This window comes from Hippoglossus hippoglossus, chromosome 17 (assembly GCF_009819705.1).
Source record: "Hippoglossus hippoglossus isolate fHipHip1 chromosome 17, fHipHip1.pri, whole genome shotgun sequence".
Classification (NCBI taxonomy): domain Eukaryota; kingdom Metazoa; phylum Chordata; class Actinopteri; order Pleuronectiformes; family Pleuronectidae; genus Hippoglossus; species Hippoglossus hippoglossus.
The window spans coordinates 17073151-17096017 of NC_047167.1; the positions used below are offsets into that span (position 1 = coordinate 17073151).

At 43.4% G+C, this 22867-nt stretch overlaps 1 protein-coding gene and 1 long non-coding RNA gene across 5 annotated transcripts; one reads left to right on the forward strand and one right to left on the reverse strand.

Annotated features, from left to right (window-relative positions):
• Window positions 1-492: 492 nt before the first annotated feature.
• cables1 (Cdk5 and Abl enzyme substrate 1) lies at window positions 493-22035 on the forward strand. Of its 4 annotated transcripts, XM_034612588.1 has the most exons (10): window positions 493-1320; window positions 9211-9282; window positions 9434-9526; window positions 10765-10842; window positions 14428-14533; window positions 15203-15359; window positions 15516-15619; window positions 18875-18981; window positions 19087-19294; window positions 20248-22035. In XM_034612588.1, exons 1-10 carry the CDS (start codon window positions 695-697, stop codon window positions 20386-20388), a joined length of 1692 nt encoding a protein of 563 aa, XP_034468479.1. In that variant the 5' UTR covers window positions 493-694; the 3' UTR covers window positions 20389-22035. The 4 variants fall into 4 exon arrangements, with proteins under 4 accessions (XP_034468479.1, XP_034468480.1, XP_034468483.1 ...); XM_034612589.1 differs by lacking the exon at window positions 9211-9282 and having other exon boundaries at window positions 507-1320; XM_034612590.1 differs by lacking the exon at window positions 10765-10842 and having other exon boundaries at window positions 510-1320.
• On the reverse strand, window positions 11757-12970 carry LOC117777710. Its single transcript, XR_004616650.1, has 2 exons — window positions 12253-12970; window positions 11757-12142 (listed from the first exon to the last, which is right to left on the reverse strand). It is a non-coding gene; the product is annotated as an uncharacterized LOC117777710 (long non-coding RNA).
• Window positions 22036-22867: the final 832 nt, after the last annotated feature.

A 22867-nucleotide genomic window follows, 5' to 3' on the forward strand; every position in this document is an offset into this window, starting at 1 on the left:
CTGTGCTGGTCACGCCACCCCAAAACCACTAGATGGCACGCGTCATTGGGATGTGGGCCAAGAGCAGCAGACGCGATGCATGTCACGCAGACAGATGGCGCAATTGCTGCAAGAAACGCTGACTCGTGCGATCCAGATATTGATCTATTTTCTCAAGACAAACAGAGACGGGCCCCAATTCTGTTGCGCGGCCATACATCATGATGGCGCATATAACTGCGGCCCTGGGCGGATTGAGGACGCAGCTCCTCGGTCAATGACATGTGTGATGCAGGAAGCTGCTCTGGAAGTTTTTTCACTTCATCTTGTTGAATAATGCAAACCGATGGCAGCAGAATAAAACGTGTCGGTTGTGCAGATTGATGGTTTCACAGACGCAGGGGCTGCTTTATGTAACGTGGTCCTGCACAGTCACACATGCCGGGGGAAGCTCCAGCGGCCAGGAAAAGGTATAAAAAATAAAAAAACACACACACGTATTCCTCACAGCCCATTGGTCCAAATTTTCCCTGTGCTGCCACAATACTGCACACACGTGACCTCCCTGTTTTCACCCAGTTTAACGCATGTACTTAAAAGACAGGCCACTGGGCCATTCAGCAACACAAGCACGATTCCCACAGCATCCATGTCATCCAGGTAAGACCACTGCTGCTGCTGCTGCTGCGGGCACGAGGATCGCTGGAAGCGGACCATGGCGGCGGCCACGAGCAGCAACACATCCACGCTCCAGATGAAGCACCCCAGCATCGAGCATACGCGGAAACGCATCGACCCGCGGAGGAGGCAAGCGGCGCTGTCCTTTCTCAGCAACATCTCCCTGGACGGTCGACCCGTGCAGGACGATGCAGACAACCACAGCGACGAGGAGAGCTCGCTGGAGCCGAGGACTAGACACAGCCTGGTTTCCCCGGAGCGCTCTGCGTACGGGGCGGCAGCAGCAGCCGCTGGTGCCGCTGCCCCCGGAGCTGGAGCCGCCGCCGCCGCCGCTGCGGCTGCTGCGGCTGCTGCTGCCGCGGCGGCGACCACAGCCGCCCAGGCGCTCGCCTTCGCAAACCAGGCTCTCCTCTCCGGCAGCCGGACCTGCTTCGGGACGGGTCCCGCAGCTGCCACGGCGGCGGATGGGGATGGCGACGCTTTCCTGCCCTCCTCCTCGGCGTTCGGCTCGCCCTTCTCCGCCGTCCCAGCCTCGGCCAGGGGGAGGCTGCAGACGTACACTCAGGGAATCCTGCCTGCCTCCTACTCCAGACAGTCCTCCCAGAACTACAGCCTGGAGGGCGGACAGATAGCCAACTCTGCCATAGAGCTCCAGAGGTCGAGGTAACTCCACTGCCTGGTGTTTGGGGAACATGTAATTACAGTGTGGCTGCTGGTAGGAGCATGTTAGAGATTCAGCTTTGGCTGCAGGACTCTGCTGTTAGACGGATGTTTTCATTGCAAACAAACAGACACGTAGTTGTGCCCCCCCACCCACCCCAGGGATTGCATGAGTGTGGCACTGTGAGCATGCACATGAGCAGTGAGTCTACTTCATGTAAAGTCCTGCAAACAAGCGTCAGGGTTTCATTTGTTTGTGCTTCACACGCATTAATACAAAAATGATTCCACTGACACACCTCCTACTGTGTTTAATTATTATTCTGCTGCAGCCATAACATCACAGCAGCCTAATTATTAATTCTATTATAGTTTAGTAAACCAGTAGTTACTAGTGCATTGCACAACTAAGCAGATGCATTGCTTATTAATCACTTAATTCAGTTAGTTCAAGACTTAATTTGCACATTGCATTTGGATCTTCTACTGGGTTCAGTGCTTGTGATTGTGTTTTCCCCCACAAAAACACTGTGGCCCTGAATGAATAAATAAATGAATGAATGAATGAATGTTTGAATGAATGAACTGAACCGTTTTCTTTCAGATTTCTTCCAGGCAGCTGTTGTTTTTTTATTTTGAAAAGGTACTTATCGATTTCCAAGCGTGGCATTCTGCCTGGACACAGCAACAATACACAGCAGGAGGAGAAAGTTCAGCTGTGTTTGTGTGTGTGTGTGTGTGTGTGTGTGTGTGTACTGACTTCACGCAGATGGTTGCAGCCTCATGACTTACTGGTGTGCAGGGATACTTTGTGTGTGATCACAGGTCCAACAGCTGTGGAGCTGTAACCCAGTTCCCCAGGAGAGGAAACACAGCAGCACACCTCATCTGCTTCTCTCTGTGTTTCTTGCTCACATGTTCTCATGCTCCACTGCCAATTTTACTGCACCTCAAAAATTATTTTTAGTGGATGTCATTCCTAAAGCTGGCACGCACCTGCCACCTCCCTCTTCTCCTCTGCGTAACATAAACATCCTGTAACTCTACACCCCCCTGTTCAAATGCACATACAACAGGGACGCGCTGCCCTCTTTGTCCACTTCCCTTCGGATGGCACGAGGAGAGGTTGGAGGGTCTCGCCTCGCAGCGGGACAGCTGTCAGTAGCATTCGTCTCATGGTTCTCTCACTGTCAGAACCTGCTGTCAAATCCCCTCTGCTGTGCCGACCCATTCAGAGCCCCTCGCTCACCCCAAAATCCTCTCCTCCCTCTGGTGACTCTGCCAGACGTCTCAGGAAACTCTGCTTCGTGGTGAAACGACTCCGTAAGCATCTAGTTCCCCTTCCTGACCTCGTGGAAGTTGCACTGCTGAACAAACAGCTTCCGAATGTCTTAATCTGAACTTTTTCTTTTTTTAAATAGGGAAAGAGGTGCATTGAAGACGTTGCATAACACCCAAGGATCCATTAATCATTTTTAAATGACAGACTATTTACAGTAGAGGGAAGGAACAAAACAAAACACAATGCAGTACTGCGCAGTGCGTCTTTAACTGCAGCTTCAGGGATAAATAGAGATTAATTGATACACACAGGCCTATAATATAATTCCTACTACCATATTACACAAATATAAATGTTAAAGTTTTCATTGTTGTGAGCACTTCCTGTTCTTGTTGTTGTATTAAAGTTAAATTCTTCTCATTCCTGACACTGGAAACAGCAGTTGACCAGAAGGTCCATTTAGCAGCTTTGAACATTTGATCTAACACGGATGAGGAGTCTGTAACTCTGAAAAAAACTATAGCTGCAGTTTCATTAACAGCCGTGCAAAGCTGATGTGCCGAGGAAAACCTGTGTGATATAGTAGAAACCTGCAGATCAAATACTGAATGGACCTGTTGGTTGAATTGTTCCATCTACTCGTGGTTCCAAGGTCAGGGATGACAATGAATTGCATCTAAAAGTGGACACGCTTCCTTTCCACCACACAATTTTAGCTTTTTCAATGATACCAATTGCAATACCTGAGTTTGGGCACCCATACTGCAGCAATACTGTTTTACACCAAAGAGGTTATTTTTTCACCCTTGTTGGTTTATTTTTTAGAACAATTACGCAAAAAACTTCTGAACTGATTTCCATAAAACTTAGTGGAGGGATGGGGAAGAACCTATTAAATATCAACCAATAAAAATCAGAATCAAGAAGAATAAAATGTATTAAATTATAATTACCATGGTGTTCATGTCCTCATGTCAACCACGTGTTGTAATCTTCGGCCTTGGTAGAGGTATGCCCCCTAGTGCCATTCTAGTTCAGATCAAAATCTAAAATACACAAGTACAAGTATTAATGGTCAGTTTTAGTACCTGACAGTTTTCAGTACTTTGTGCTATGGACACATTTCACTTCAGAACTAAAGCAGTATTGAGGTTCAGTGCTCAGCTGTTTCTACTTCGCAGTTCTGTAGTAAGAACAGTATAATGTTGTCAAACCCTGACTGTGCCGTTTGGAATGTCTTTTGTAGGTCGACCACAAAAAAATGAATTCTAATGTTGAGAAGTAAGCAACCTGTTGATAGAGCGCCGCCATATTCCACTGGCGCGGACAGACAAGCGCTCTGCACAGTGCCTGGTTTGTTTTCCGAGGGCAGCTGGTGGAAACGTGTCCAGAGGTCCCTGGCTGGGAGAGGCAGGATGCCCAGGCTCTCTGAGAAGCAGCCTGGCTCCCAGCTCTGTGTTTTCTGTCCTCCACTTCCTCTCTCAGGGGCATAAGAGACACACTCTCCCCTCAGACTTTTTGGACTTCAGTCTCGCTCCCATTCAGGAAGTCGAGGAGCCTCTGATGTGCCGCCAGAACAGACTGTGAGAGGCCAGAACTGCTTTAGACCACATCCTAATCAGAGTCCAGTGCAGGAAAATGTTCAGCTTTCCTTCCCCACCTCAGCTTTCATCCATCATGATTGTTTGGAAATTTTCGGTAATGCCTATAGCAAGGCAATCCCTGAGTTTGTGCTCCCATACTGCAGCAATACTTTTTTTTTCCTCTACCAAAGAGGTTCATGTTTGTCTGTTTATTTGTTAGCAGGATTACACAAAAACTACTAAACCGATTTCCACCAAACGTGTTGGAGGGATGGGGGCGGGGCTAGGGAATTTTGGTGCACATCGGCCTCAGCTTTCATCCATCATGAATCAGCACGCCAAGAACAGTCCCTTAAATATAACATACCTCCTACCATCTGGCTTTGTCTCCCTGAGGCCCAGAGCTATTTTCAGTTCATCCTCCACCAACACATGGACAAGAAAACTGCAGAATCATGTACATCATAGTATTTGTAGAAGATTTTCTTCAGCATGAGGCAGCAGAAACCACGGCTGGAAAACAAGCAGCATGCAACACTATTCTGCTTCTGTGGAGTTCTTGTGTGATTGGATCACGTACCCCTGGAGGAGATGCCGATTGTTGTTCGCTGAGGTCATGGTTGGCATAATCACAGGCCTGTAAGAGGAGGCTTTATTTTCCTTCACAGAGTCTCTCTATGTCTGAGCTGTCAACAAATGCACAGAAAAGCCACTGTGAGCGTCAAGCTGGACTCACACTAATGCATTGGAAGCTTTAACTGTGACGGTGCTCATTCACTTTGAGTGGGGTGACGTTGTGTGTTGCCGAATTGCATTGTGGGTCTGTTGCCACGTTGCTCTTGAAGTTGACTTTTTCATGCGGCGATGGAAGCACCAGCCAATCAAATCCCGTTAATGCAAAAGAGGAGGTAGACGCTGAACCTGGAGTGTGTTCGTATAATTGATTTTATCTGCCGTGTACTTCTCGCATTGATCGCTAGCATGACACGTTAGCACGAAAGCCGGCAATGTTGTGTGTCCAGAGCATGACACGAATTGTCGTTGCCTAAAGTCCAGCGTTAAAGCAACGCACACGAGCAAGTCCAAAAACCAAAGGTCACCATAGTACCTCAGCAATGGTCAGCATTCGTTCACCTCAGGTGGTTACGTCTAGTTTTGTTTCTGTTTCTTTAACTTTCGTCAATTTATTTTTTTAATCTGCGGATACAACCCACTTTCCCTCCTGGTGTGTTCGAGGATCAGAGCGGCTGGAAAGCTCTGACACTGAGATTTTATAATTTAATCAGTATAATCACATTTCTCATCTGCCTGGTTTTTGTTTGTGTGAAAAAACCCCAGGACATTTAATTTATTTCCGTTCTGCGACTCTCTGGTAAAACGGAAGCGTGCGTCCTGTGGTAAGCTGCCAACACGTGTATGTGTGAGGCGGTTTAATCTCCACATCTAAATAGTCCACCTGAGTTTTAAAGCTTTATTACATGGCCCCATTGGGCAGGATTATAAATGTCTTTTTTTGAAACATTTCAAATTCACAGAGGATGGTATGATGGTTGCAGTAGAAGTAGCTTAATGCTGTATTAGTGTCACGTATGTAAAACGCATTAAAATTTACTTAATGCAGTATTTGTATCAAAGACACAGAGAGATTCTTGTTGCTTCTTTGCCACTGATTCATACTGAGGCTTCTTTTGAAGCTTCTGACGGAGCCAAACTTGTAGAAACTGGTTGTTCTCACTCTAGTTGGTATCAGTTGCCTGTTTTGTGAATGAGTGGCTGGGGCCTGAGTTATTGTTTCCATGGTTTGCACCAGGCTCGGAAAACATCTTTTGCATGAAAAACACATCCTGCTGCTGCTGCTGTTCAGCTGGATTCACCGATCAAAGTTCTCTCAAGCTCCGTTCACATGCGTCCTCACGAAGTGGAAACATGCCCTTCGGCCAAGTGGTGAATGATTTTTTTAAAGGAATGTAACGATTCACTGAGAGTCCGACTGGAAAAAGGACAGAATGGAGACGGCTGGACAGGTGGTAACAATATTTTAGTTCTCGGGACAAAGTGATGATCCAGTAAAACACTGTTTACAGAGTAACCGGATAGGTTTGGATTTAACTCAATTCAGTTCTCATTCTGTTTGTGTGTATTCATTTACACATATGAGATTGAAATGAAGCAGCTTCCAAAGTTACAGGCTTTTTAGTTTGAAATTCAACCTTTGTGTTCCTCTGCTGCAGCTCTGCAAGAAAAACACCGGGGAATTACAATCCTCACATTATATCAACAACTGCTATCAACCAACATCATAATAGTGACGCATCTGACAACTGCAGGAAACCAAAATGAAGTGGTTCAACCATCAGAGCAAATTAGAAGCCTTGTTTTCTTCGATGTCGTGCAGTCACCCTAAACCAGCCGATCCATCTCTCGGGTTTGTCACTGGAGGAGGATGATGTAAGACTGACAATAATGATCCCGCTCCTGTGACCTTCAGGCAGAGGTCAGGCCCCTTAATTATGAGCCTTTGAGCTCACGGCAGCACAGACAGTGCTGACGCCAGCTGCACGCTATTGTCTGAATTTGACCATTCGTGCCCTTTAGCGGAGCTTGATGTTCTTCCCTCCAGTTTATGATCACCCGGGTCCTAATATACAGCATGGAGGGTCAGCCGGAATAATGGCCCTCGGCTTCTCGTCTGCTTCAGCAGTCTGACTCCTCATGTAAACACTTATCTCACCCCATCTCTTCCAGTATACAGAGTTCACTCAGCTCGTGTTGGTTTAAACCCCGGGAGATCCTCAAGGACGGAGTCATCTTTTGTTAATCTGTCCTCATGCTCTGTCACTTATTAACCAGCCGCGCTCCGCTGTCTCTCCCTTTGGCCCGAGATGCTCAGTGGAGACGGGTGACGGGTGGGGGTCGGGTTTAAGTGTCATCTGCTTGTCTTTATGCTGCAGCCTCTACGGCATTACAACACATTTTGATTTGTGAAAATAATTAAATGGTGCAACATGATTTAGGGCGGTGTGAACAGTCGCTTGTTTTTGCTCTGACTTGGCGTAGCAGAGCCGTAAGACAGCTGCTGTTGAGCACTTGGTGACAGCTAGAGCCTTTTGTGTGTCGTGTTTTTCTTATTTCACAACTAATATTTTATCTTCCACTACTTTTATTGTGGCCACTTTGCAAGGCAGACTAATGAGGTGGATTATGCTGTTATTGTGGTGCTAAATATGGAATTACCACCTAATTTTGGAACAGCTCAGGCTTACTTCACACACACACACTTTCTATCACACGCGGGTTTGTTGCTGACACTGGCAGCCAATCATATCAAAGCGGTCCAGCAGAATTAGCCTGTTGAGTGTTAAGTGTGAAATAAAGGCCATCTGTGACTAAATGTGTTACACAAAGTGCTTATGGAGCCAGCTCGTTATCCTGTAAGCAGCTCAGATCCAGGGGAATTCTCTGTGATCTACACTGGACCGAGGAGCGATCGTTGACCACACCGGCGCACGGTGGTGTCTATCGATGGACATCATAACTTGACTTTTTTTTTGTAAATCAACCACAGAGCTTAGAGAAACAGGTGATGATTTACCTCCATTGTTTGACCTTCCTAGTCACACACGTTGTTCCAGGCCTGGTATCAAAGATCATTGCTTTTTGAGCAATGACAGAAATAGTTGATCAAGCAGCAAAAAAATGAAATATTTTCCTTTCTCAGATGTTTACTTCACTGCAAAGAACACTTTGATATATTTTGGTTAAACATGTTTTTAAACCAAGGTATCAACAAGTCACTTATAAGTAGCATGAGGTAGCGAACAGTTTGACACATTTTATTCAATTTGAAAAACTCATCAAACATTCGCCTAACCCTAAGCCGATTTATTTTTTAAATGTCATACGGAAACTCAGGTGTCATATTGAACAAACATTTTCAAACAAAACTTAAAGGGATAGTTCACTGAAAAATGAAAATTCACTCATTATCTACTCACCACTATGATGATGGAGGGGTGGGTGAAGTGTTTGAGTCCACAAAACTCTTTCAGGGGTAAACAGTGTTTAGCCAAGGCAACCTCTTCTTCAGATGTAATAAATCTACAGAAAAAACCTAACATGCCTCCATACTGCTCGTGTGGTGTCATCCAAGTGTCAGCAAGCCCCGACATTCATGTTCAACTCGAAACGAGGTAATTTACACAATGTTTTAAAGACTAAATGTCCGCTACCGGAAGTCATTAAGCTAGCAGACGTAGCCACGCGAGGTTGTGCCCGAGTGTCCGTGAATGCACCTTGTAGGAAGATATCAGAGGACATTTAGGCTAAAAACACGGTGTGAATGATGCCATTTCGAGTGGAGTATGAATGTCAGGGCTTCCAGACACTTGGAAGACATAACAGGAGCAATACGGACGCATGTTATGTTTTTTCTGTTGTTTCATTACGTCTGAAGAAAAGGTCGCGATTGACTTTAATTGTATTGGATTCGGCTGCAACAAAGTTTACTTCTGAGACTCCAGAAGTGTTTTGTGGACTCAAACACTTCACCCCCCTCCCATCGGCCTAGTGATGAGTGGATAATGAGTGGATTTAAATTTTTCGGTGAACTATCAATTTAGGCCTCCTCATTACTGACTAATTGTTTATTACTGGGTAATAAGTGGCCTTGACTCATTTCAGTTTCTCAGTTGTGTAAAGTTATAGTGAGGTGATACCTTGGTTTATTCTAAAAGCTTAACTGACCTCAGTTTGTGTGGAAAATAACATCTTTTGGATGCCAACCTTCTACATTTTTGTATAACCGTGGAGCAGACATTGATCAGTGTTGTGTCTTTCCTTCAAATTGCTTTGCGGTACAATTTGTTCTTGAAAAATAGGCACAAAACGGAAAATTATGATAATTTTTTCCAGAGTTGGTTCATTTAAAAGTTATTTTGCCTGATGACAGTTGGTCCTGTGAGATTCTGGTGTGATACATTTCTTCATTTCCCCCCTAACTTCAAACTTCCCCTCTGTGTGTCTCCTTAGACGAAGACTAATCTCTCAGCGCTCTTCGCTTGAAACACTAGAAGACATTGAGGAGAATGCTCCTCTACGCAGGTAGTAAACTGCACATTCACATTGTCCCCTACCATATGTCTTGTCTGTCCAAACTGAGACTGCTCGGTGTAATGTATCCAACTGGCACAGTTTCTCTGTCTGTGTTTCGCCCCGAGATACTGATGATGTGTGTTTGTTTTTACGTTTTCAGATGCCGAACCCTATCTGGTTCCCCACGACCAAAGAGCTTCAAGAAAGTCCACTTCATAAAGAACATGAGGCAACATGATATGCGCAATGGAAGGTATGAAGGCAAACAGCCCCGTCCCTTAGTCAATACAAGTCCTCAGTGGATAATGGCAGACTGCCCCAGTCAATGAACTGCAGTTTGGATGTTTCTCACATTACAGGCCACATGGAGGCGAGCAGGCCAGCATGTTGTCCTCACTTATTAAGAACATGTAACTGATTCAGAATCGTGTCTGTACAGAATTATACATTTCTATCTTTATTTCCTCACAGTTGAAATTTTTTGAATCACACATAATATCCCTCATCTATGAAATTCTCAATCACACGCACACACAAGCATGTATCCAGAGCACAAATCCACAAGTGTGCATAAAGGACCCTGAGAGGAGACGGTTGTTAAACGTCGGCCAGCAGACCAGCAGAGTGTGTTTCTGAGTAATAACGCTCTGGTGATTTTCATCATTTTCACTGTCACATTCTTTGGCTTTGAAAGGTAATCGAGTTAGTGTTTCTCTCGGTCTTTCACTTCGCAGAATTCTGTGCTTTTTTTTTTTGAGTAAATAATCCTCTCTCAGCTGAATTGCTTTTAGAGTATATTGAATAAATTCAAATAGTTGTGAATTCATTATTTTCAGTTATTTGATTGACACGGAGAAGCAGATCTCACTTTGTAGTCAAGTACCTCTGGTTTGAATCAGTTTACCATTTTGATGAGATGAGTAAATAGGTTACATTTCCAGATCAGATGTGGGATAAAGCTGAGCTGAGTCTTTCACAGCATTAATAACTTGCTCGTTGATTAACTGATGCCAGAACAATTCGCTTTCTGTGACTCACGTGCCGCTTGTGTCCCTATGTGGCTTTTGGCTGAGCGCTGACATTCATCGTGTGTCTGTGAGTCGCGGATATTAAAAGAAGTAATTTCGAGGTCGTTCGTAAAGTTAAATTCAAAAACTTTCCTTCCAGCTGGATATCTGGTCACTGGGAAACCGTTCTGATTGGATCCTGTTGGTACACAAGTAGAAGCCAGTTTGGTTGAAAAAGATGACTCAAGTTTGAACTGAAGTTTTCCAAGATTAAGACATCGCAGCAAAAATGCATCATCGTTTCTCCCAAACCACAGACTACACTCTACAGCACTACACAACAACACACACTCTGAAACTGAATTCTCAGTTCACTCTCCTCATTCATTCCAAGTGTTTACTGCACACTTTTTTTTTTTTCCAACTTTAACCTGTGGATCTTTTTTAGATAGACTGATTGATTAGCTTGTTTTTGTTTTTATAGGATAGTCCTTATCAGTGGCAGAAGATCCCTCTATAGTGTATTTTCTGTCCTGCCCTATCGTGATTGTAGCCAAGCAGGGTATGTATCCAACAGCATGCCGAACCTTAAAACCTCCTCCAGCCTGTGCTCCCTCTCTGTCTTTGTTTTCCCATCCCTCTCTTACTTTGGATAAACTCTCCTCTGACTGGTGCATACATCACTAAGGGTTGGTTTTGGTGGATGCATTTTTACCTTAAGGTTTAAAAAAACATTAAAGAACCATTTGGCAATGTGGTATAAAGGTTGAACACATTGTTGCCTAATGCTTGTTGCTTGTGTTGCTGTTTTCACATATCGGCTCTGGTGGCTTTTGGGGCACTCATTCTTTTCGTTCAAGTCAACTCATTTTTGTCTGTCGCTGGCTTTGCTGCGTAGCATTTAAGGCTACATCCATACTACCACGTTTTAATTTGAAAACACATCAACTCTGCTTCAGGAACACCTGATGTCCACACTGCTCTGGAATTTCAATGCCACTAAAATTGAGAAGTTTTAAAAATGCAGTTAGCCCTGTTTTAGTTTTAAAACACCAGAGCTGCGTTTTAGTCTGGACGGGCTTAAAGGGAAATGTTTGGAAACAATGACGTAGACACTCATGACCGCTCCATTCGTCAGGCTGCTTCCTGAAGTAGACAACCGGCAACAGCCTTGGCTACCAGTGTAGAACGTAACATGGATTTAGTTTGAAAACGCCAAACAAAAGACGTAGTAGTATGGATGCAGCCTAAGATTCACCTCAATAAGGTTCCTGCTGTCTCTAATTCTATTAATTTGGGCATTAGAATATTGTAATGCCCAAATTAATTGTGGTCTAATCATCAACAATGCTGCTCGTCTGGAACATCTGTTGTGTGTCCCAGTCGTTGCTTTTAACCATTTTAGATTATTCCATGTCTGGGCTCCGAGTTTACATCAATGGAACAGGACTCATCTTACCTCTAGATGTTTTTTTTCCCTTTTTGAAGCAAAACAAAGGTCAATGTAACGGGAACCCACCTGTCCTGCGTGGGGGGAATCTCTGGTATGGGCATCGCACCCCCCCCACCCGCACCCAGTCACATGAGCCGGTGTGTTTTGGAGGAAGTGAAAGAGAAAAGGGACAGATAAACACCAGAGGACACAATGCGCAGAGAAGAAAAAGCTTCACACCGGGGCTTAGTGAAGAACATAAAAGGCTCAATCAGTTTGTGGAATTTCCTAAGCCAGCCAATCAGTGCAAGGTCAAGGGTAAATAAACCCCCAGCACTTTCGTGCATTTGACAGCTCATTGCTGCTCATTGAGAGTTTACAGTGAGTTGTCTCAGTCAAGTCAAGTGTAATAACTGCAAAAACTACTTTTCTTTATTGTCTGGACTGATTGCATGTCGTTTTTCCTCTTTTTTAATCTCCTTTCTTTTGTCTTTAACTCCTGTCCCTTTAAAAAATAATGCCCAATTTCACACAGCAGACTGCTCCCAAAAAACAACCACTTTTATATGTCTGTTAAATATTACAACCAGGAGATGATTAGCTTAGCGTAGCATTAAGAATGGACTCAAGGGAGGAACAGCTGCAGCTTGGGTAATGATGGGGGCTAATTCTTGGGCGGGCACAGTAACTTCTTCCAAGATGATGATCTCACATCAGGAAGTTACTGGTCCTGGCTGAAATAATAGTTCCACACTTAAAACAGCAACTTGTAATTATCACTCCTCCATCCTGAAAACAAACAAGGTGAAAGTTGAACCTTTGGACAGAGCTGTTTCCCCCAGTTTTCTTACTTAATGCTAAGCGTTGCCAAATGACTCCCCGGTGGTACCTTCACATTTAGCAGACTGACATGAAAGTGGTTTGGATCTTACCATACATTTTTTCCCCCAAAATGTCAAATAGCGCTGACTTAACGGCTGCGTAAACCGGACGCTTGTGTTTACGGGGAGATGCCCGATGATCTTGCGTTCAAACTACTCTTGGTTTAGCCGTAACTTTCCCGAGTGGACGCCTGCATGTTCTTCTTATATTGGCATGAACCACACGTGTTTCTGACCCTTAAAGACATGCATGTTAGGTAATGCTCCTGGCAGTGCAGCTCAGTCGCAGTTGGATAAAAGGTTAGATGGGTCAAATGCAAAGGGTAGATTTCCTCATTGGGAATAATGACGTTTAACCTAGTGACGCCAACTTTTAGTTTAATGGGTGAAGCTTAAGCAAGACTGGGGTAAGATTACTACAAATCAGTCAACTCAACACTAAAAGCCCAAGTAGGAGCAGGGCTCAAGATCCCTTCGGTCATGTCAGTATTTATTCTTTGTCCATCGATTGATAGATTTAGAAACATTTGGATATAATGAGCACAAATATTATAACACTACTAACTTCCAGAGGCTTAAAGCCAGTGATTCCTACTCATGCATGTCACTGAGCAATATCAGCTTTCTCTATGATTTCCTTTCATTCCTCCTCATCCTCAGCAGACTGAAGCTTCACAGCAAAGCTCTTCTCCCTAGAAAGCTTTTCTGTCTCTTGTGTTTCCCTCTTTTTTTTTTTTAGTGTAATCTTCCCTGTTGCTGCAAGATGTCTGCTGCCTGGGGATATCCGTGTGTCTATGATGCATCTGTCAACATTTTGTCCTTACGTGCCTGTCTGCCCGATAACACTGTTTCCATTATAACAGACTGGCCCCACATGTCATCGAAACACTGGGAGAGTCATGTGAGGACCCGCTGTGTCATTTCTTTCTATTCGTCAGTGCACCACTTTAAACAGGAAGCAAGGCCGAGCTTGGGAGGGTAGAAAAACAAGACAGTGCTGCAGCTGATCGCCTCTAAAATGAACTCACAATATACAAATTATGAGCTAAAATAAGGCTGGAGTTAATATTTAACATGTACAGGCGAATATTTGGACTTTACAGTATTTAAATTTTCCAGTGATCTTTTAATCTCAAGTCTTAAATCACGTGGGAAAAACTCGTCCACAGCTTTTTGCATTACGTCATCCAGTAAGGGAGAGTGCGTGTAATCATCTCTCTCAGTTAACACACGCTCTGCATTAGCCTTCATTAGCACCGACCTCAAATCATCCAGTGACGTTAATTCATAGCAGTAACTACTGTTTCCTTTCATTAGCATATTTTCCTCTGTAGTTTCCTTATGCCAATTAATTACGAGTTTACGGGCACACAGTTTAATTTGCATGTGATTGCCCCATTCAGTTGTATCATTTTAGCAGCAGAAATATTTAGCCCGTGCCAAAGTATTTCATTCAATGGCGACTGATTTACTCTCCAGCCGCCTGTTTTTTTACTTCAGCCGATCGGACCTGCAAATCTCCCACAGTAGAATGACTTTCCAGGCACTGGTGAAGCTGCAGCTGAGTTTGAAAACTATTCTCTTCGCCCATCCTTCCTCCCAAGGGGGCCCTTTATCTCTGATTGCCCTGAGATGCGCCCACGGACCATTACAGAAACTAGGCCAGCTGATAGGCGCAGATCGATACACGCCCCTAAATCTGTGAGTTAGAGATGCGGAGGTGAGATAGAACAGGTCCCCCCCCCCCCCACAAGACAGGAGACAGGGATTGAACGAGGCACAGTATTGTTTGTATCATGAAAAACGAATCGTGGTGTCATGTGCTCATCATCAGGGATGTAAAGCTGGAAGGAGGGCGTCAGCGGCACCCGTCAGGAAGTGTCAGTGCCAAGGAGATGGTGATTGGACTGGAGGGGGTGGAGTTAGGAGCAGATGGAAAGGTGAGAACTCAGCAGAAGAATGCACTTGTGAAAAGTTCATTTAGTTAGCGTGTCCTATAATGTCTTTATATAACCCAAGAAATCTTGTCCATGGAAAATTTTAAGATTGATGATGGTCTTTAGTGAGTAGAGCTGGATGTTGCTATGATAATGTTAGCTCTAACATGTGAAGAAGTATTTCCTTAAACAAGGAGACTTTTGCTTTTTTATTGAAAAAACAGTTTTTATAAAGTTAAATAAAACATATAACTGCTAGAAAAATGCATAGTCTTATGGAATGGCTGAAAATGGCCAGTTTTTAACTTTTGAACATTACTGCTCATTTGCAACTGTTTGAATAATTGATAAAATGTATATAAAAACATTTTTGTTGTTGTTGTCGTACGTGATAATGCGACAACGACGTCATTACATAGAGTCTGAAAGCATTTTTTTCTCTTCCCGATGAGCTCACTATTATATATGGTGACGTAAGGAACAGTGAGTAAGTGAGAGGGTGATTTTGGACACAGCAATTAATGACAACTGCATTCCATTCGGGCAAGATCCGGACACCTTAATGTGCTGATACGCTGGGAGACTATTTCCTGCAAAACATAATCTCACAGCTTGAACAGTGTTTTTTTTTAAGGCTGAAACACACATTACCGTACGTGCCTGTGTCCGCAGACTGTATCCTACACCCAGTTCCTGTATCCCACCAATGCGCTGGGTGGTCGAAGAAACACCATCGACTCCACCTCTTCCTTCTCTCAGTCTCGTAACGCCAGCCACCGCAGCCTCAGCTTGGGCCGAGCCAACAGCAACCAGAGCAGCATAGACACAGGTTAGTCGCCCGCCAGCAAATACTTGTGTTATTAATTACTCCTCATCCACCAGTTGTTGTTTCTTTTCATTATCCAATGTACGTGCATTGGAAAAGAAATGGGTCAAATGTTAACTTGTGGCTCGACCTCTGTTGCTGTGTTTGTGCTCACGGCAGGGAATGATTTGGCTGAATTTCGTGAGTACGACCCCAATCTGCTGGATGACCCCCAGTGGCCTTGTGGAAAACACAAGCGAGTCCTCATCTTCCCCTCGTACATGGTGAGAAAGTTCTCCAGCTGTGTCTAACACGTTTTGAAATGTTTTATTGAAATTTCCTGCAGTATCTCACCATTAATGCTTTTTTGAAAATAGTCATTTTTGGCGCTTTGGACCTTTTGTGCTCAGTTTTCCCACGAAAAACCCAGAACAATAACCAGGAAGATTTGTTTGGCTCTAAAAAGTCCTCCTGAATTTTATCAGCTGTTTTTGAAAGGCAGCAAGGAGGATGTTACAGACGGTTTTAATCAGGAAGGTCATTGGCTCCAGACTCTCTCCCACCTTCTGCGGCCTGAAAGCATATACATCCATTATTCTCACGTAGAGGGCAGTAGCTGTTAAAACAGCCCTGTAGTGTTCACGTCTCCGCACTAATCACTCTCACTTTTCGAGCAAGAACGGATGTTTTATTGTTGTTGGACGAGCGGGTTTAAAAAAAAAAAAAAAAAAACCTGACCAGACTCCCACCTCATTCTTTGCTCTGTTTTGGTTACGCAGCCTGGCAGAATGCACAACAAGGACTGACATGGTTGAATGTTCAGTCAAGGCCAGGCTATGCTCCCCCCCTCCTCTCTTCCTAAAATTACAAAATCCAGCATCTCACAACAATGGCTATTGTGTTTGCTGCATGACTGGAACCAGTACATTCTCAGCATTTCAGGGGTTGAACACCTCAACGACTTTAACTGAACTTTCAGATTCAAGCAGGAGATAGTGTTTTTTTGTTTTCATCCTCATCGTGCCATTGAGGAAAAGACCATGGATGTGATTATGAAGCAAAGGGAAAACACTCAAATTATTTTATAGGTGGTAAAGAAGCATGTTTGGTGGCGTGCACATTTGTGAATCATTATCCTCGTGCTGAAAACATGGAATAATGAAATGCTTTGACATAAGTTAGTGTAGGACATGATCATAGCTGACAGACGTGAGCCTTTTTTAATGTTCTCTACTCGGAGCTGACCATCGATAAGCATTCGTTCTCCTTCACGCTTCATGAGCAGTAGCATGGCGTTCAGCGAAGTTGCTATTATTCACATTCCATACGCTGCCTGCATACAGAGAGCCATCCTTATATTTTTAGACACACTGCAGTGTGTCCTTATTACATTGCTTATGCTTAGTGGACACTATAGTAAAGTATAATCCAATTGATTGTACAACTCAAGTCTTTTCATGAACAAGAACGCAGAAAGTGTAAATATGTATGTTATGTATGTTTAATTTAAATTTGAAATACTATTATATATTAATCTGAGTGAAATATTGCAGCAAACAGCACTGTATTGGTACGACCACACATCTCTGCAAGTGTTTCACAAAGTTCATTTCGGACCCTGCGCAGTTTAATATCCCTCAGTCCACAGTAATCTCTTCAGATTGCTCGTTTCGTCTGATCAATAGTCCAAAACTCAAAGATTCTACATTTCCAATCATTACAAAGAAAAGAGCAAATCGTCCCCTTTTGTGAAACTGGAACCATCAAAGATTATATTATTTTTTGTGGTGAACTTTGAGTTAGTTTTCGACATAGAAGACATCACTAACAAAACAAAAGTTCAAAAGTGCGAGACGATTTCTACACTTCAGCTGCAGAGTTGTAACAGTCGCTCAGCAGGTTAAGGATTATGTGTGAGCTGGGTGGAGATAAAAAAAATGGGTGTGTGCGTGTCGATGTGTGTGTGTGGGTGTGTGTGTGTGTGTGTGTTTCAATGTGCTAGTGTAATAGTGTGATAGGCCAGTGTGTGTGTACATGTGTGAGGCTGAAAACAAGAAAGAAAGAAAGCAAGAAGAGAAAATAAATTGGTTTAGAGAATCTGGCCAAAGTGTTAGTAGTAATCCTGTGGTGGGTCAAAGTTAAAGGTACTAAGAATATATTTTTAAGCCGATATATATATATATATAATTTAATGTGGCGCCATATTAGACATTATATGACTTTTCTTTTCCGAAAAAAATCCAAAGGATGTGGGGTCAGTGCTCTCTTCCGAGTGATTTGCCTCGATGCTTCTTTCGCTCCGCTGCAGCATCGACAATGTGCAGCTCCAGTTAACGTTATCTTAGAAATGCAGTCCACCAACCACAACAAACGACCACATCCCATCCCAGCACAACAGAAGACATACTCTATCACAACTCCCAGTTAGACAAACTCCAGGCCTCACACACTGTTTATGTCTGTGTTATAGGTGATAACAGTCTTACTTCAGTTACATCATTTATCAACATGATGCTGCTTAGTCATGGTCCTGTCTACTGTGTCTCCCATCGCCATTTTGGCCGATACCTAGAGTTGGGTAACATTTGAGTTATATAGATTCTGTTTATATAGTTATTGACTGCGGTTCTTATCAATTCCGATTCTAAATAACAAAATAGTAAAAATAGGGGTCAAATGTTAAAGGTTCAGTGTGAAGAATTAAGTGACACCTGAAGTTGAAGTTGCATGTTGCAGCTGAATACCCCTCACCTCACCCTCCCATTCCAAAAGAGAACCTGTGGTCGCCTTCAGTTGTCATAAAAACTCAAAAGCTGTTTAGTTTGTCCAGTCTGGGCTACTGTAAAAACATGGCAGCCTCTGTAGAGAGGACTTGCTCCCAATGTAAATATAAAGTAGATAGTCGTGTTTTTGTTTGTTCTTATTTTGGCTAATCTGGACGTTTGTACATTGTCTGTCTTCGAGATTTAAGGAATTATTTTGGTGCAATGCAATATTATCTTTATTACTCGGAAGAATTATCTCTGCAGCAAGCAGCAAAGATCCCTTTTACCTCATCTTTAACCAGGAACTAGAATTGCACTTTGCTCTACTGGGATTATGTTTCCAAACCCAGACTCTCAGACCCTTGTTAAACCATCTTGATGTGACTCACCCACCTCAGAGCGTGCTGTAACAAGCTCGGAGGATTGTTTAAGAGGAGCGTGACGAAGACATGGAAAGCTCTGTACGCAAATTCAGTATTTTACATGTCCTCTAGGTTTTTAAAGGGAAAGACTGGTGAGCATCTGTTTCTTTCTCACCGTCTGCTAACCCCATTAAAAAAGTTGCTGGATACACAGGAAATACCTGTTGTGGTCTTTTCATGGAATTTGTTGACTGAATATCACCTGGTCCTTTACGTGACATGGGTAACACCAGTGCTCAGGGAGCCTCATTGTGAGACAGTGGAATCCAACACTAGCGTGCGAGGATCCAGTGGCCTTGCTCGGTGCTGAAAGTGTGGTCACTCTGACACCGCCTCTGGTTTTCCTTTCCAGACGACGGTCATCGAATACGTCAAACCGTCTGACCTCAAGAAGGACATGAACGAAACCTTCAAGGAGAAATTCCCCCACATTAGGCTCACGCTCAGCAAGATAAGGAGGTAAAACGGACAGAAAGTGTGTTAATAAAGACGATTTCACAGTTTCCCTCCTCTTCATTTACACCTTTCTCCTTCCTCCTTCTCTCTTTTTTTCACCCTGTGCAGCTTGAAAAGGGAGATACGGAAGCTGGCTCAGGATGAGTGTGGTTACGAGGAACCCACGGTGGCCATGGCTTTCGTCTACTTTGAAAAACTCGTTCTTCAAGGCAAACTAAACAAGCAGAACCGTAAACTCTGTGCCGGAGCTTGTGTCCTTCTGGCGGCGAAGATCGGTGGTGATCTTAAGAAACATGAAGTCAAGCACTTGATAGACGTAAGTTTCTAACCCAAACATTTCCAATTCTCAAGACTTTACGCCCCTGTGAGTTTGTTTTTTATGAAGGCTTGTGTCCTCTTAAAGAGTCAACAGGTTAAACGTAGTGAACACTTTCCATGGTGAAGTTTCTTTGTTCAAAATTGATTTTTCTGTGCTGCGAGCATCAAAAACAAAATTCCACTTTATCTGGCAGCAGCTGCAGACATCTCGAAATAAACCGTAAAACCAAAACTATTTGCATGGCTGGACAGCACTTTGAGGCATGTGAAGGAAATCTCCTGACCTGAAGGAAGCAACCTCTGGAGATCTGTTTGTTGAAGCTTGACGCATCTAAGAGAAAAAGAGAGGAGCAACACAGATGTTAACAAATAAACCTGTGGCATGCCGCCTCAAATCTGAAGCCAAGACTCATAAACCCATGTGGAAATATCCCTTATGTCCTAATCTGGATATTCTTCATTGAACAGCATCATCTACATTCGTGTTAAGATTCTTTTACAAGCCCTAAAACACAACCTCACGTTTTACACGACTTCTGTTGCAAACCCTGTGAAACCAAATGACCGTGTGACCTTGAGGCTTCACCGCTAACACTGATTGTCTGAGGGCCCTCGGCCGCTAAGGTCTCTGCTGATGGGGAATGAGAAGATGCATCTCAACAGCTTTAATAGATCTGACCAACAATTAACTATTTTCTAAAGTTAAGGATGTTGTTATAATAATAATGATATTATGATGTAAAATTAAGAGCCTCTTTGAACCCCTCTTATCTGCATAAGGAAATACATGTGTTCTGCTCTGTCATTGTGTCCATGGCAGAGCAGGGCCAGGCCTCTAAATGCTGGTTCAAAATAAGTAGGTGCGGTTATCAGTCCGAGAGAAGCAGTAAGGAATGCAGCACGACATGTATCTGTTGTTTAATCTTCATCCTCAATTATTATTTTTGGCAGAAACTGGAGGAGAGGTTCCGGGTGAACCGCCGAGAGCTGATCGCCTTCGAGTTCCCTGTCCTGGTGGCACTGGAGTTCAACCTGCACCTGCCCGAAAATGAGGTCATGCCCCACTACAGACGCCTGCTGCAGACCACCTAGCATTGGTGACCCATCAGGAGGACGACCACCATGTTCTCCTGATCCACATCCCTCGGTATCCATCCTCTCACCTTCCTCCTCCTCCTCCTCCTCCTCCTCGTCTTGACAGCTTCAAGGCGCCACTTCAAGGTTGTCACTCAACTGCGGCAGGTCCTCGCTTTGACAACACTCTCCTTCATCTCAGAGACCTGGAATCAGCCAAAGGGACACGCATTTTTAAAGAGACTTTTTTCCATTTATCGACTTCTACATTCATAATCACTACATGGACTTGTGAAAGAAAGAGTTTAATCGTCTGCAAACAAGCTGTTTTTCTAGTTTGACATCTCTTCATCTTCACTTTGTGTATTTTAGACTTCTCTTGTTGCTTAAGAGAGCTGTTTTTCATTTGAATCTTGAATTTTTCTCCACAGTTAAAGCAACCAATGATTGTAGTTATTTTTTTTTTTTTAATCATCTCTCGTCATTTATCTCCTTCTTGTAGACTTTGGTAGGATCGGTTGCCTCCTGAGCTGCATAAAACCTAAACAAAAGCCTTGTAAGTGGCTGGTTTTGGCTGGACTGTTATTCCTCAGAGATTGTTTTTTGCAAGTCATCGTCTTAAAAGTGCACTTTTTTGAAAACTGCAAGTCATAGGCCCAACGGGGACATGTTATTTTTTCAGACTTTTAATGAGCTCGGGAACTAACCTTGAAAAATAGTTCTCCAGCACCACACGTGTCATTCCTCCTTTGATCTGTTTCTCCATCTTGTGTTGTATTCAATATTTCTTAAGCCACAAGTATCCGCATGATTGTTGAGATGGGACTTCTCCTCTTTTCCACTCATTTTCTACCAGTCAGACGCTTGCCACGGACTCACAGAGACCAGACCCACTTTGATCAGTGTCGAATTTCCCGTGCTCTATGTTAGAGTGTATCGTTAGCACGTTTACGGTGCTATACTGGGGTCAAGACGGTCGTTCTGACGAGTTGTTCCCGAGTGCAAACGCAGCCATCAACCAGTGACGAGGATTGGCAGCAGGGCGCTCTCGTGTGGAGAGAGAATGTCCTTAACCTCGTGGATGCGGGTTAAGACCCTGTGCCGGTAATCCTGTTTCCTTGAGCAAGACACAGAGTAGCTCCAGGCTTTAGGGACACTGCTCTTTGCCTGACCTCCGAGGAGGAGACAAATCTAAACGAGACCTTGAAAAGGATCAAACATTTAGATAGAACTTTGAAATAATGATTGTTGTTTAGGAAAATAAACACTGAAATTTAGGGGGAAATTGTGCCAATATGACCAATTTAAATAAGTATTATTCCATTTACTTGGCATGTATCTCAACTTTTTTATTACCTTGAAATCTTCTCACACAAAACCACAGAGTATTGAGCAGCCACCAGATCAGGAACATACAGTCGACCGACTGGTATTTACCGCTGATATATGAAGGTATTTGAGCTGAAATGATCACAAAACCAAATTTTGTAAAGACGAACGCATGTGTGCTGATTTAAGGTGAAAAAAAAATACCGAGCTTCTTTCTGATTGCAAGCCCAAAGATTTCGCTGTAAGATGCACTCTGACTCTGTGAGGAAACACTCACGGGCGACACTCACTACCTGTGTATGTTTGTAAATAAACTGCTTTGCTTGTTCAATCAAAGATAAGACTGGGGTTTCCTTGTTCCTGAATGTGATGTGAATCTGCAGCCTAAGGACTTTGAGGAGGTTCCCCTGTCTTTTCCTCTAGCGCCACCATCAGGTTAACGTCATAGAATGTGAATAAAGATGGTGTCTCTCAACTTTCTCCCACTTTCCAGTAGTTAAGCCAAAATATCCCGGATATGGGCGCTGCCATCTTGCACATTTGTAGGCGGAGTCTACACAGCTGTCAATCATAATATTTCACGCTGTTTTTATAGCTTCAAATAACTAATCAAAACCAAACAATGGAAAAACAAACCCTTGTTTGTTTGATAAGAACTAAAAAAAACAATTTAAAGTGTGATTTGATATGTTTTTAGTTTGGTCCGTTTCCTATCAACTAACCAAGAGGAGGTGGGATTTACAACCTATACTGCAGCCAGCCACCAGGTGGCGATCGGGACACTTTGGCTTCACTTTAGGGGAGAAGTCATGTCGTCCATTTTTATTCGACAGTTGACATTTGTGGTTTCTAGTTAAATGTTTCAAACAGTTATTGGACAGATTACTAAATGCACTGCGATAACAATATAGTTATCAACCCATGGCTGTGGCCTCGTAGCCAATGAGATGTTACCTAAAAACTAAAAAACAATAGAATCGACAGAAACACACAGGAAACCATCTATGAAAAATGCAAGAGTGGCAGACGTGTGTTTTTAAGGTAATTCAAACCATCGCACATTTTCTAAAAAACAACATAGTAGCTAAATCTAACTCATGTAGCTCTTCAGCATCTTGACAATTCTAATTATCCTATTGCTATGTGATAAATTACTAATCTGGGATCA

Coding starts and splice junctions, on each gene's coding strand:
- cables1 (XM_034612588.1), top strand. CDS start 695: ATGGCGGCGGCCACGAGCAGCAACACATCCACGCTCCAGATGAAGCAC. Junction 15,620..18,874: donor TCATCTTCCCCTCGTACATG/GTGAGAAAGTTC, acceptor TTTCCTTTCCAG/ACGACGGTCATCGAATACGT. Junction 18,982..19,086: donor ACGCTCAGCAAGATAAGGAG/GTAAAACGGACA, acceptor CACCCTGTGCAG/CTTGAAAAGGGAGATACGGA.